The sequence below is a fragment of the Fonsecaea pedrosoi genome, assembly GCF_000835455.1.
Source record: "Fonsecaea pedrosoi CBS 271.37 unplaced genomic scaffold supercont1.6, whole genome shotgun sequence".
Lineage (NCBI taxonomy): Eukaryota > Fungi > Ascomycota > Eurotiomycetes > Chaetothyriales > Herpotrichiellaceae > Fonsecaea > Fonsecaea pedrosoi.
The window spans coordinates 1,120,697-1,135,562 of record NW_013550610.1 but is presented as its reverse complement, the minus strand read 5'-3'; the positions used below and the strand labels follow the sequence as shown (position 1 = coordinate 1,135,562).

General features: G+C 53.9%; 3 protein-coding genes across 3 annotated transcripts; 2 read left to right on the top strand and 1 right to left on the bottom strand.

Annotated features, from left to right (window-relative positions):
- Positions 1-2,349: 2,349 nt before the first annotated feature.
- Z517_09297 (uncharacterized protein) lies at positions 2,350-2,907 on the bottom strand (the record flags this gene model as incomplete). Its single annotated transcript, XM_013425207.1, has 2 exons — positions 2,350-2,796; positions 2,851-2,907. 2 exons carry the CDS (start codon positions 2,905-2,907, stop codon positions 2,350-2,352), a joined length of 504 nt encoding a protein of 167 aa, XP_013280661.1.
- Positions 2,908-6,145: 3,238 nt separating this feature from the next.
- Z517_09296 (uncharacterized protein) lies at positions 6,146-7,694 on the top strand (the record flags this gene model as incomplete). Its single annotated transcript, XM_013425206.1, has 2 exons — positions 6,146-6,582; positions 7,541-7,694. The coding sequence occupies 2 exons, from the start codon at positions 6,146-6,148 to the stop codon at positions 7,692-7,694; spliced, it is 591 nt and encodes a 196-aa protein (XP_013280660.1).
- Positions 7,695-13,806: 6,112 nt separating this feature from the next.
- Positions 13,807-14,496, top strand: Z517_09295 (uncharacterized protein; the record flags this gene model as incomplete). The annotated part of the gene is made up of 1 exon (XM_013425205.1): positions 13,807-14,496. One exon carries the CDS (start codon positions 13,807-13,809, stop codon positions 14,494-14,496), a length of 690 nt encoding a protein of 229 aa, XP_013280659.1.
- Positions 14,497-14,866: the final 370 nt, after the last annotated feature.

The window sequence follows — 14,866 nt, the reverse complement described above, 5'->3', positions numbered from 1 at the left end:
CGAGAGTCTAGGCGTACGAGAGTCTAGGCGTACGAGAGTCTAGGCGTACAGAGTACGAGAGTTTGGGCGTACCAAAGTCTGGGCATACGAGAGCCTGGCCGTCCGCCATCACTGCCTCCCTACGCCCGGGGACTACAGGATTATTGTCTAAGTCCACAAAAAGATCAACGCCTGGGGCCAACCGACAACAGACTCATACAACAATGTTTTTCTACTGAGTATGACTAGCCCACAACAAACGCCTTGCGAGCTGTGTGTTTGCTTCTGGTTTTACCTGGACGGAACAGCGAAGCGAGGGATTTTTGGCGAATTTAAATACCTGCCGTCGAGAGTGTCTCGCTATTCATCAAGCGTTGGAGAACACCCAAGAAACAATACGCCAACTTTCGGCGGAAGCTGCAGAAGGCTGGCAGCGGTAGTTTCTACAGTTGAGGCCAGCTCTCAGTCACCCAGGGGTGACAGACTTCTCTCCCCACTATTGGCGTAGTCTGCCCGGATTTCCTGCCTCACTAGGGACGGAATTCTGTCACCCCTAGGTGGGCAGGTTTGTCAGTCAGTCGAATTGGACTGCGGTGGGATACGATCCGCAAAAGGAGCGACTTCAGGCTAGAATCGAGGAACTAGAGAGAGGGAGCGCGCACGGAGACGGCACTGGAACACCACGATGCGTCGGCCAATGCGGCAGAGCACACCCACGAGGGAAGCCCCGCGAGGTGAGCCAGCGGGCTGATACAGAGCCATGGCCTAACCACGCAGCATCAGCACAAGGGCTGCGTCAGGCGAGGCACTTCGAATCGATGAGGGAGCGAAACTGACCTCTATGAAGCCCATCAATGTATGAACTTGGGCACCTGCGCAATGGCCTTTTCCTCTCCTCGAAACCAATGTGAAATGATGCCGTACCAGAGAAACGACCGAATCCCCGGTCTGAAGGATATCTCTACAGGGGACTCGACGTTTACCTGACACATGAACCATGCGTGTGCTCCGCGATGGCTATAATCCATTCCAGATTCCGAGTATCACAAACAGAGTAGGAAGCCGAAGTGAACCGCACGAGAGGGGCATGCTACTCAGAGAGGAGAAGCATCCCCCTACGCCGCCTTAAGTAAAGCAGGACGAAAGGCCACTAAGGATGCCCCCGAGCCGGACAGGCCTAAGCCACTCCAGGCCGCCCACACACCCCAAAGGAGAAAACCATGCTCCTCGCATCCGAGAAGGCCTCCTCTCTTATGCTTCAAGTCTTGTCACTAGTATGCCTGAAGGTATACTTATTACCACTGAATCTATCTATCGCCGAGTGCTGCCTATCTCCAACAAGGCATCCTTGATACGGAGCCATGTCTGAATGTCGATGTTAATCGCCCAAAAGCCGCAAAGCGCAGGTGGCCGATACCACCAACATCAAGGAGGACCAGATGGCCTATTTGCATGTAGGCAGAGCCAGAGGGTGTGTCGTCTGTCCCGATACCGATTCCTGCGCAGACTGCGAGGGCTTTGCCCAGCAACGGCGAAGGAAAAGGCGGGAAGCAGGCGGTCGTGGCTACAGGAAGACTCGAGGGTCACTGGCCCTTGAGCATCAAATGGTAAAACACAACTACGACATCACCGCCGCTGCATGGTGTCCCGACTCCCCCAAGGATTTGTCACTGCAAGTCACGACCGAACCTCCGAGGCTCGAAGCGCGAGAGGCCGAAGCACGTCTGGCTGGCCCAAGGGCTTCCGCGTGCAAGATGTGGCCATCTCCCAGGATGAGAATTCCCTAGTTGCGAGCAAAAGGCGGAAGCAGGCAGTCTGTGGCTACAGGAAGGTGAATCCTTGGGTTGAACTTGGATCGTTTGTTACAAACTCCGTTGCGTCAAGGTACAACCTTCGCCCTTTGCACCCATTACGTGACCTGTTCTGGGGCTGAAGTGCCTGAGCGCCCCCGAATGACCGCAGCCTCTGTGTCGAACGCCAGAAGATCGAAAGCGAGAAGATCGAAAGCGAAAAGACCGAAAGCCAGAAGAAACGAGAGGGATACTACCACTTCATCTCATGGTAGCCCTGTGATCATGATTCGTAACTATTGAAGCTATCTTTCCTCAACTTCCTTGCACCTCTTGCCGCCTTGTTGCTGTCCTTCCCACCTCGGACTGATGGAGTTTGCTCCGGCAGGCTAGGCTTCGGAGTGCGCAAACCTGCTGCCGGCGATCGGTCCCTCTCCTGTCAAACCGTCATGCACCACCATTGGCCTTGCTTCAAAGAACAAAGAAAAGAACAAAGAGATCGTAAACCTAAAAGAAAATTGGCCTTTGCCGCTTTGAGCGAACACGCTTTGAGGGCGGCAAGTCTCAGTCGCCGAAGACCTCAGCGGCGTCCGAAAGGAGACCTCGATGATCCTGGGTTCCCCGCCTCCTGTTCGGCGTTGACCTGGTTCGAGTCTTCCGCTCCCGATTTGTACTTCTCGACTTCTTGTTTAAGCCGCAGAGAGTACGCTGTGACGTATGCCAACTCTCGTTTGGCGGCATCTCTTTCCGCTATCGCTTTTGCCAAATCTTCTCGCAAAGAGCTCAACCTCTGGGACAGGGCTTCGAGCGAATCCAACCGCAGCTTTTGGGTTCTTTGAGCATTGTCCATTTCCTCCAGCCGGTGCATTATAGCATCCATCATTTCGAGGTTGGGCACGGCGGAACACAGCAGGTTCGAACAATCTAGCAATTGTTGAGCCCGGACAAAGAGTTGCGTTACACGTTCCCCGTCGTCCACTGGGGGCGTGTTGGGCGTCTCAATCTCAACACGTGGACCAGAATGTCCCTGGTTGTGAGTCAGTGAAGCTGTTGTGGGCTCTTGGAAAAGGGTGTCACTCACTCCCAAGCCTGGAGGGGTATTTTGGCGTTCTGGAAATGGGAACATCGGCCGCTGCATGGTGAAGTTTTCTTGGGTGAGAAAAACTTTGCTGGGAGATTTGGGGGGTCGTGGGCAAACCACACGTGGGGAAGATGGAGCACTGAAGGTATCTGGAAGAGAAGAAGACCACGGAGGCTGAGAGATGGTATCGATGGAAGGAATAAACCAAGGTTGGATGGCGATGGCCTCAATATACAGAGTCTCTACTTGGGGAGCCTTGAAGAGGCTTCGAGGAGTGTGCGAGGGCCACACCGCTACTTATCCGGCCCATCCGAGGGCTCCTCGTCCTGGCGGGCCCAGTCAGCCTCAACCTTGGGGGTTGCCAACGCCCTGGTTGGGCAGAGGAGCCGGGCGCTGGACGCCTTTTCTACGTCTTTGTGCCACCATCGGCGATCCTGGTGGTGGTGGTGGTGGTCTGGCCGCAAATTTCGCCCAAGCAGATCATCTGATTGGGGGCAGGCATCGCACGGAAGATGACACGTCGACTACGGTGCCAGGAAAATTGACACATGTGCTGTCAGCCTCGAACTTTCGTGCCCAATCCCCAGCTTCTCGCGCCCAATCGATTTGGTGTGTGTGGAACCTGCCAAGGGGGGGCGCTTCCTCGAAGTGCTTCGTTGGTCTTATTCACAAGGGGGGTGGTTTGCTGGCGCCCAGGGCGAGGATGAGGTCGAAGAGATTCCCCTGGACAGTTGGGCGCTTCGGGGCGGGTCTGGTGCTGGTGGGAGAGCCCGCGGAGTCTTGAGGCGAGGTCAGATACCCTGGCAACAAAGGCAACGGACCATTCAGTCATGGCAATGACAGCTATCTGATGAGGCAAGATGTTGCAAAGTGAAACCGGTTCAGGGACTCAAAGTGACACCCTGAAACTCGAGGGTGCGGGTCGAGAGTCGCAAGGCAACGGCATCCTCCGGTCAAGTGGAGGGTTGGAGAGCTGAACTGGTTGTGTGACTCAAGCTTTGACCGTCGCTAGTCCTCCATGCTCCCAGCCCGGGTGGGGAGGGGGTGAAGGTGCTGGGGGACCTTTGGTCTGGGGGACCTTTGGTCTGGGGAACTTTTGTGCTGGGGGACTTTTGGGCTGGGTGGTCATCGGGCGTCGGGCGTCGGGCGGTTAGGCCACCCTCGAATACCCCTGGTCCATGCGGCACGGGGGCCTGATTCTGGGGCTCTGCCGTGTCGGGTAAACCTGCTACGATATTTATGGCAGCCCCTGTCAGAACTGTGAGCCTATGGACCTGCTGTCTCCCAGCAAGAAACGCCCTGACTTGGCATTGGGCACATCAGGGCGAAGGACAGCCAACAAGACACGCCCTGACTGTGACCGTCGGACGACCTTGACACTGCCACCAGGATTCATGGTGCCGTGTGCCAAGTGTTAACGGAACACTGACAGGTGTCTTGGGCCTGAAAGGCGGTCCGAATGATGTTTCAAGATTGGCACCATACATGAGAAATGAGGACGGACCGTGGACAATAGACTGAGGAGCCACGGAGAAGCATGTGTCTAGAGATGAAGGGGGGGGGGGGGGGTGGCTCAGTGATGTCATCAAGATGTCATCAAGATGTCATCAAGACTATCGACCAGAACACCTGAAACCCGCACCCATTTTCACGTTGCCTTTCACTTTGCCGGTCCCATCTCGAGCCAAGCAGAGCGACAAAAGGAGGCACTTGATCTAGCGAAGCGTAGCTAAGCCAGTATTATGGGCAAGACCTACAAAGAGGGCGTAGTTCAATTGGTCGGCCTTATCGGAGTTTATCAATTGGTTTTTGAAAAATGCCGAGCACGTGACCTGCGGATCATGGTTATTCCGCTCCTAATCTCACTTTCTTTCCATTTCATCTCCGCCACTACCATTTCAATGTCGTCAACACCTTCATCAACGTCCAATCGGCGTGCACCGGTGCGCTCGGTGTCCCCTCGAGAGACCGTGATCGAAGGATGAATCCTGAGAATGTTCTCCGCAGGAGATGCGCGATCAGATTAACCATCCGGTGCTCTGATCCCCAATTGTCATCAAGACTTCTCGACCGCAACACTGACAACACGCGTCCATTTTGACGCTTCCTTCCACTCTACCGGTCCCATCTCGAGCTTACCGGTGCAATACCCCGTCTGACTCGAGGATCTCGTCGAATAACCCGCGCAGCTGAAGGTACAGGGGCACGTAGGAGATGGCCAGCTCTCGACACCGAACATGTCCTTGGTATCGATGCCGGATTTGCTGACCACCCACGTCGATGGAGGTGTGCCATGCGTGTCTAGACGTACCTGTGCGGCTTTGAGGAAGAGTTGATCGTCCGAGATGAGCCACTGTTGTCTGGACTATCGACATAAAAAACTCGTCTGCGGCGACCCTGTTTCGCACCACGCGTTCTACCGTCCGACCATCCATTCACCAACCATTTCCACCAACCACCACTCCACCAATTCGCCTTTTTTACGCGTTCATGGCCTCAGATCGAGAGGTGAGGATCCAACGAGCAATTACCGACTACGAAACGCGTCGATATCGATCCTAGTATTCGCGCCGCCGCGGCCGCAACCGACGTCCATCACACTACACTATCCCGCAGACTACAGGGTACTCAGTCGGTTGTCGTTGTCTCACGAATCACAGCAGTTATTGTTGCATATACAAGAGGAAACCTTGAAGAGATGGATACTCGGCCTCGAGGCACAAGGGCACCCCCTCAGCCACTCGACTCTTCGAAATCTCGCAGGAACAATAAGCAGACAAAACGGTGGCTCAGAACGCGTTGGGATTAATTGGCTACCACACCCTGATATCCGTTCAAAGGCAGGCAAAGAGATCTACGTTCGGCGTGTCAACTGTACCCTTCCTGTCGCGCTTGAGGCGTGGTTTAGCAATCTACGGGCTGTTTTTGAGCGCTATTCCATTATCGGTACCAACGTGTACAATATGGACGAATCTGGACTGGCCCTCGGTGTTTGGAGTAATCAAACTGTTATTGAAACGCGAAAATGGGTTACTCTCGTTGAGACAGTTAGCAGTCAGTGCTGTTAGCCAGCGCCTCCAACCGCTAGTTATCTTCAAAGGAAAAGATCTCCAGGACACTTTGCGCTAGCAGTTGTATCTGTCTTCCAGCAATAGCTCTCCCTCGGCCCAAGGTCATGAAGTGGCTGTCCGTCCAGTCGTCAGTCGCACCTCTCCAGCTGCTACACCACAAATATACCTTGCGCCGATCCAAGGACAGGAGTCAGCCAGCATCATCGCTCCAACACCCATCAACCATGAGCCTGCCAGAAATCTGCCTGCAGTTTCCATCCGGAGCTCCCAGACACTACCTCGGGGCCTTGATGAACTTCAAATCACGGCGCGGCACATCGACAACTGCTTCGTCATGTAAGCCTAGAGCCTCGCGAATATGGTATATCAAGTCGTGGTTTCGCTGTTCCAATGCACGGACTGAGGACAACCTGAAGTTCGAGTTCCGCATCTGTCCAGCGTGGGCATCGAAACCTGCAACGGCCGATGCAACCAACAACGCCGCCTTTGAGCAGCTCCCTAAATATGAGCCTGGGAGCGACGTCGTCGACGCAGACCCAGCCCTCATTGTGACCAAGGTCCATGGGACGCATCTTCTAGTTCTGAACCGTTTCGCCGTCTTTCGACCACAGTACCTGATCTTGACGCTCGATTTGTTCAGAACCCACGGCCAACTGACTGAGTCACTCACTCGATGGTGAGCGATGAGCGAGATCTCGTGTATTGTACCGCACTCGACTCAGGCAAGCCTAGCCAGGTCAAGTCAACCCAAGGCAAGCCAGATTTCCGTCCTCTCACACACTCTCATTCATTTTCTGGTTCGATTTCAGGACACGCTCTGCATTGCATTGCATTTTTGTTATACGAGGACAAGGAGGAAAGGAATTTGCGTGCTTGAATCTACACTGCCTCCTCCAGCAGCCGTACTACCCCTTTCACCTATCCATTCGCCTCATATACGCCTACTAACGCGTACTAGGATGCCAGTCGATCAGGATGATCCTCTGCTAGCGTCTAGCCGCGAATCCGTACTACCTCCTTTACTAGTAGTACTAACTTCGTCACCTATCTATTCGCCCGATGTGCGTTAGCACGGACATCTCGCGACCAAGGCGGAAAATGAGTCTGCAAAAGTATGCGGGCTGGTTTCGGCCAGGGCCATCTGTCCTGGACATGGTGTCAATCAAACCAAATGCCTGTTCACTCACGAGAATGGGCATCCAAAGCCGTGTCTGAACGTGGGCAGATGGGTTCCCCCTTGCGAATGCCAACCACGATGCTACGGCCGACCGGGGACTCCATGAACTGGCAATCGGGGCAAGACTGTTGCATCTTTCGGATCCAGCGATGGTCTCCGGGGGTGGGGAGAAGTTGGCGGCATTGAGGAAACACTGGCGGACTTCTTCAACATGTGCTGACGACTCCAGCCCTAATTATCGATACACTTCCTGGCTTGAATAGATGTTTCTACCTCAAACGGCGACGGAAGAGACCGAACAGGGCCAGTGTCGATTGCCACTCCTCGACGGCCACAAGAATCATGTTACGCGTGAATTCATGTGGAAATGCTTCCAGAATAACGTTGTGGCCTTCTACTTGCTACCTCATTCAAGCCATATCCTCAAGCCACTTGATCTCAGTTGTTTTTCGCCTACTAAGTGTCGCTATCGAGCACAGATCGCTGATCTAGCCGGGTTCGACGAGACAAGCCCAATAAAGAAGGAAAACTTCCTCCAGATCTATCAGAAGGCTAGCCAGGGGGGCCTCAGCCCGGAAAATATCAAGGATGGATAGAAGGCGAGCGGTGTCTATCTATAGGAGCCTGACAGGGCCATGCGATCTAGCCTAGTCCTCTCGACCGCCACGATCGATCAAACCATACCACGAACGCCACCTTCTCGCAAGCGAAAACCACTCGATAGTGGCCTCTACCTCTCGCCGAGTAATAGGCGAAACTATGGGCGATTCTATGCACAGGGCAACGCGACAGGAATCGCTCTCGAGGCCATTCCGCAACTACATGAGAAAGACCGCTCAGGAACTCGACCGTTTAGACACGTCTATGATCGAGATGGACAGGCAAATCGCTAGCCGCAAGGCTCAACTATGTCTATCGAAGGCCAGGAGGCAAAAAGGCCCAGGCAATCAATGTCAACGAGGCCTTTGCCAGCATCGAGACCATTCATCGTGCCAAAGAGGCATTGGGCAACTTTGGCAGCGACGGCGACAACGACGCGAAGGGCTAGGCAATCGTCATTTCATTTCCCGGTGTTATCAGTGGCTTTCATGGAACTACTGGACGGTGCCGTACGTGCTGATCGGCTTCTCCGAGATCGTGGCCAGCATCACATCGATCGAGTACGCCTTCATCAAGGCGGCATACAACATGCGCAGCTTCGTCATGGCCGTCAACCTTCTGATGAACGCTCTCTCTCTCTTCTCTCAGCTCTCACTCTCAGCTCTCACTCTCGGCTCTCACTCCGTCCTATCCTTGTCGCTGCGAAATCGACCATGATCATGGCACTGCAGTGCTGTTTTCCTCTGGTTCGATGCCCTTAGCTTGGCCACTGTCTCGATAGACTACATACCTCAGTTTTTGCCGACATCTGCGCAGCAAGCAGCCTTTGGCGGCTGCCTCGGACGGCAAGGAGTGAGTACGGAACATGCGTGGGTTGCGAGAACTAGGTAACGATCATCATTCGGGATATGGTAGTGTAGCTGTCAGTCTGTCTCTGCCTGTCTCTCTTCTCTCTCTCTTCTCTCTCTTCTCTCTTCTTCTCTCTTCTCTCTCTCTCTCTATCTATCCTGAGCATGGACTCAGATGAGTGCCTTGGTTCTTGCTGATGGCCTCGACTGCACCCTTCAGATGCGAGTTGAGCTGCATCTGAGTGCAGGTACCCGCCGATGACAAGGTCATTCGCAATGACGCCGCGTTGAAAGTCGGGTTGCATCTGAGTGCAGGTACCCGTCGATGACAAGGTCATTCGCAACGACACCGCGTTGAAAGTCGGGCTGGCTTTGCGAACAACGTTCCTTGAACAACCTCTGGTCAAGGTCATTCATGATGCGATGGATTCGCAAGAGGCCCAGCTTTGCGGCTTATATGTCTGCAATATGGGGCGGAATTATTGGGATGGGCATGCGTTGGGACATTAGTTGAAGCTTTGGCGGGCATCCCCTACACCCAGGAGACACTACGATGGGGGCGGTTACACACCTAGGAGACACTACGAGCGGGTTAATGCGCACCTAGGAGACAGTAAGCGCACACACACGAAGGGCTTCTTCCACTTCCGCACCCGACTGGATCGACTAAACCAAGACCAAATTTCACGCTCGAAATATCATCCTAATTACCTTCGAAATATCGTGAGCATGGTCTCAGATTGAGAGGTTCGCAGGCCCAGCTTTGCGGCTTATTTGTCTGGAATATGGGGCGGAATTATTGGGATGGGCATGCGTTGGGACATCAGTTAAAGCTCTGGCGGGCATCCCCTACACCTAGGTGACACTACGATGGGGGCGGTGTACACCTAGGGGGCACGATACGAGGGGGCCGGTTGCACACCCAGGAGACACTATACGATGGAGGTAATGTACACCTAGGAGACAGCAAAACGCGCACACGAAAGGCGTCCTCTACTTGCGCACTGACTGGCTATCATCTTCGAGGAGGATACCACCTCCATCAAACCCTGATATCGTTCTTATCCCAGGAGACACTACGGTGGGGGTGGCGTACACCTAGGGGCACTATAGGATGGGGGTAATGTACACCCAGGAGACACTATACAGTGGGGGTGTCCTGGCCCGCGACGCCGGACAAGTTGGACACGACGCTCCTGCCCGTCTGGAACATCTACAGCCGCAACAAAGGCATTTCCCCCGCAGATCGGCGGCGCCGGGTACATGGACGTGCGGGACGTGGCGCCGCGCATGCACAAATCTACAGCCAATTCTACAGCCAAAAGATAACTCGATTACCCAGCGCTACTATACCGAACATCTCCTACAAGTCTCCATCGACGCCACTAGAGGCATATGCGCGCGCTGTTCACGGTCACGATTTCCTCCTCGTCGAGGACGGGACGGCGATCCTTCTCACGCAATGAAGAAAAGAGGCCTCGCACAGCGCAAACGAGAGGCGTTCTCTATTAGAAAACCCCCTTCACCCTGCCTCCTCGCCTGGCTGAAACTCCATCTGAGGCCGACTGGAATATCTGGAAGCAGAGAATGAGGTCTGTTCCTGTTCCTTGAGTGACTAAGATGTCTACAGAACAACCAGCGGATAAAGGTAACGAACGAGGTCTGGCGTGAAATCTCTCTCGAGGAGATACGAGACAAGATCCGCGATATGCCAGAGAGATGCGAATTACTAGTCAGAACAGGGTGGTAAACGCATAAAAGGTAGAAAGATGGTGATGTCTTGAGATCTAGTTGTGCTAACAATGGGCAGGGACGGAATTCTGTCGCCCACTGGGTGTCTGGAGCTCGCCTGGTGTCGGAGCGAGTCTGAACACGCCGCGATAGAGTGGCCGATCGATGCTCTTTCTGTGTCTCGCCGGGAGTCCTTTGCAGAGAGAGAGAGAGAGAGAAGAGGAGGACGAGGACACCCAGTCGGACGCAGACCCAAACGTGGCTAAGAAGGCCGTCAATCCAGGTTCATCCTTTCACACTGGGAGAATCCGAATGGATCAGAGACACATCTGGTGTCGACAGTGGCACTGCAATATCTCACCTCTGAGCGGTGATAGTGCGCTTCAACGACCTTCCGCGACGCCCCAAGCGGCCACTTTGCCATCAGCGTCACGGGGAAAGCATCCCCGGGCTCTCGATTATGACGGCACATGAGGCCTCAAGATATTCCGCTCCTCGCAGGAGAAGATCTGTTTCTGTACAGAGTTCCAAGTGACCGGCCGGCTTCGCTTCGAGGCGCCTGGAAACGATCGCCGTTCGCTATTTGCCGATGCTCGAGTTCTCCGCTGCCGCCATGCGCATATTGTCTCGTTGTGTGGCAATGTCGACCACAAATGGTGCCGGTTCCTCCTTCACGAGGGAGACCGGATCATATCAGACTCCACACAGAAAGGGTGTTTGACCGTCAGATACACGAGCTTGTCAGCCACGTCGGCCTCTCGCGACCTGATCTCACTCTGCTCATGGTTGTCCAGTCAACGCCAGTCTCGCCTACAGCATATGTTTCGAGATAGCTACGTTTCTTGCTCTGGTAGACTGTCCTGCGGTAAGGTTACCTGGAAACACACCAGCTATCAACAACTCCCCAAACCTGCAACTCTGCAACTACAGGTCAGGTGTAATAGCTACGCTTCTGTTGTTACGGTCTACGGTCATTCTTCACGTGTGTCTCACCATTGAGAACCACTTCAACACCCAAGAACCTACAAAGAATGAGTCTGGCGTCTCAACCACGACTCAAGCTGGTATAGATGCCAGGTAGGCCTCGGCGGGAGTCGACAACACTTGGTCGAGCGACCGGCGCAGCCACTCTAGCCGAAAATCATGCTGCCGTGCGTTACATCAGTTGATATCCCTCAGCACCGTATGTTGGGCATCTAAACAGAGCCAAGAAACCCCCAAGCAGCCACGCATGCAGACCCCTCCAGCGCGTGGGTGTCATGGGAATCAGGCCTAGGATACACAGCAAGCTTCAGGTTGATCGTCCCAAAAGGTACGCGCAAGACTCGAAACGGTATGAGATGGGACAACACACAACTCGGTGCGTGGCGACAACACAGTGATGACCTGATGATTGCATAGGTTATGCAAATTACATCTCTAATGGCGGGAAGATCGAATCAACTGTCAAACTGACAACCACCAACCATCACACAAGACTTTCTCCTATAGCAGGCAAGCCGCCTTTTGGAGTTTGACGTCTCCCAAAAGGGTTGTCAATGAACACACCTCGATGTCCTACTTCTAGTGGCATCATGTCTCTTGTCCAATTCCTGTTTGAGGCCACTTGTCCTTCCTGTTCTCAGTCACATCCTCGACTTGTAATTACTACTTGGTCTTGGGGTGTCAAGGGGATAACAGATGCAGAAACTGGGTTTGAATCAATTCTTGCAGCTACAAGAACCAGATTTGCAGTTGTCCATCCCTTCTCCCCGAAACTCAACGTCGTTGTCGGTCGCAATGGCTCGGGCAAGAGCATCTTCTTCGCCCCGATTCGATTCGTTCTCATTGATGTTGGTTTGGTTTGGATCGACCAGGGACTCGACCGGCTTCTGTAATCTCAGAGAGATGCCGATGCCCATTTGAGATTGGCAACGAGCTTTGTGGAAAGTTGCCATTGCCGCGGGACAACCACGTCAGCTGCCTGTATACGGGAGGTATTGATTTCCGCCTTCTTCGACAGGTGTGCATTTTCTCTGGTCATTCACGCCGCTAAGAAGTCGACAACCGGATCGGACGAGTCCACTTCCAGGTCGGTTTCCAGGTTGGGGTCGAATAATCATGTCACGTGGTCTGCGCACGTGCCAACATAATGTTCAGCTCCGACAGTTGAGGGTCCGTGCGCAGCCGCCTGCATGAACAGTCGTCATGATGATGTCAACTGTTGCCCTAACCCTGTTGGAAAGGTTGGCCGAATAATTTCCACTTCGGGGTAAATACCCAATCGGGTCTTCTAGATGACTAAGCGGTGATGACTAAGCCTCACTGGCTCGCTGGCAGGAGGCGGTCCGATGAAAGGGGATATCCTTCACTGTGCGTGGTCATTCACGCCGCTCGAGCAGTCGACGAGCCTCATCCGTACACCGTGAAGGTTTAGAGACGACGACACCCAACGTGTTTGATCGTACAGGATCGCAGGAGTTCAGCGTTCCGTCGACAAAAAGCTGTGCAAAGGAAAAGGAAAACGGTCAGTCTATCTGATCCTCGAACGAGCTCCATGAGAAACGAACCTCCAGACCGCCGCCAAAGGATGGAACACCCGCCATATCTCGAGTTGAAGAACTAGAGGATGCGGTCTCGTGTCGTATCTCAGCTCCTCCAGATGGCACTCAAATGGCCAGAACTAAACAGCCCAGACGCGGAAACGAAGACACAAAGTGGAAAGAGGCCTAGAAAGAGAGAAATTTCCTCGATCAGGACTTGGAGGTCGTATTGTCTGTGGACAATGTCGCAGATGGTGCAAATGTCCCAAGTAGTTCAGCCTCACCGACCTCTCCCTCAGCCCCTGCAGATCTCGTTTGGACGTTTTCGTGCCACCCTCGGTGTGGACGAGCAAGCGCAGTTTCAACACACACACAGTTCGAAGACGTTGCGGTTTGCGCCTACAGCCCAACTAGAGACTAGCTCTGAGTCCCTCGCTTCTGCAGGGAAACCCTTTGAAATCAGGCAGAGACGCAACCCATGATTGAACAGACAAACGACAGAGAGGAGAGAGCAGCACATACTTTTTTGCAGAACTTGCATGCAAAAGGTGGTCGATCAGCCTGGGTCATGGATTCCGGCATAGCCGTTCATGCAGGAGTCAACGCTCCCCCCGAGAGAGGAGCTGCATCTACCACTGCAGCACTACTACAACCCTCTGGGGAAACACATTTCTCACAATGTCAAGGGCTTCAGAACCGCAAGTCGCGCGCAAGACAATCCTCACTTGTTGACAGCAGGAACACAGGAACCTCTCATTCTATCCCACCCATCCCTCGATCTCTCCCAGTCTCCGATCCTGTCTCCTACGATTTCCCGCGGTGGACGCGGACGACCAAGACGAAGGTGAAGAGAAGGGATCCATCTATGACAAAGCCAAGCGTGGACGAACCGGCGCATCGCCAGTTGAAGTCGGCGTCTGAGAAGAGACAGATCAGCACAATAAGTTATTGTCCGAACACTGCATGCGTTCGCTATCAATGCGAGACGAGGCGAGGCCAACGACGACATGGAATTGATCCCTCCACGTCCACCCTCACTCGAAACTGAGAGAAGGTCACCCTCAATGGTGAAGCGACCAACTTCTCAGCACCATGGCTTTACTGGAAGCCTTCTTGCACTCGGTTGTCTACCGAGTATCAGACAGACCACCGATCCCCAAAGTCGCACAATATGGAAAAAATCGCGAGCCGATGGTATGGCCGCCGCCGTGCAGGAGGAGGATGAGTGGTCGCGCGGGCCCAGCAGCTTTCAAGTCCGCAGTCAGATGGCACACGATGATGCGGCAGGGCCCGTCGTCGCGGAGTCTGATCGAGTGTTCGGTCTCGGTGATCTCGCTCGGCCGCGAGTCTGCGAGGCGTTTCTGAAGCGCTGGTCTTGGAATTCTAGCACCCAAAGTCGATCAAAACGTCAATCTCGTGCGTCAATTGTCAATCACTGTACCATTGATAGCAGGAGCCGTGGGCTCAGAAGAGGCTTTGTTCCGCGGCACGAGCACGTCTCTCACCACATCGTTGTCCACGTCTTCAAGCAATTGCTCCGGAGCGTTGATTCCAAGCTCCCCGACGCCGATCACGAAGAGTTTATATCTTCCAAACACTCGACGGACGATTTTGGAGTCCATTTGCTTTTCCGGAGCTTCCAGCTGGATACTGTTTTCCACGACGACTTTAACCAGACCGGTACTGGTTCCGAATGAGAATCCGGCCCAGCGAGGACTGCGGACAACTCACATGAAATTTGAAGGAGTATTTGGACGTGGTCATAAAGGGTGCTCAGCAGCTGGTGCCTCAACTCGAGGTAGCCAGGTAGCGAAGCAGAAAAGAGACAAGGGTTGCAATTGGAGGGGGATCCCCAAGAGAAGAAACCGCCAGTCTTTTGTTGTCGCTTTCTCTTCTTTGTGGGATAGTACGCCATACGCTTTGCGCGGGCTTCGCTGGCAAAAGGTCCCCTTTCGTTTCCATCTTTTTCCTTTCGAAACCTCCGGCGGCTGGCAAGCGAAGAAGGACAACCTGGAATACTTCCGGATGGACACCTACTGCATTAGGCCCTTTTTTCGCTCGCCTTCA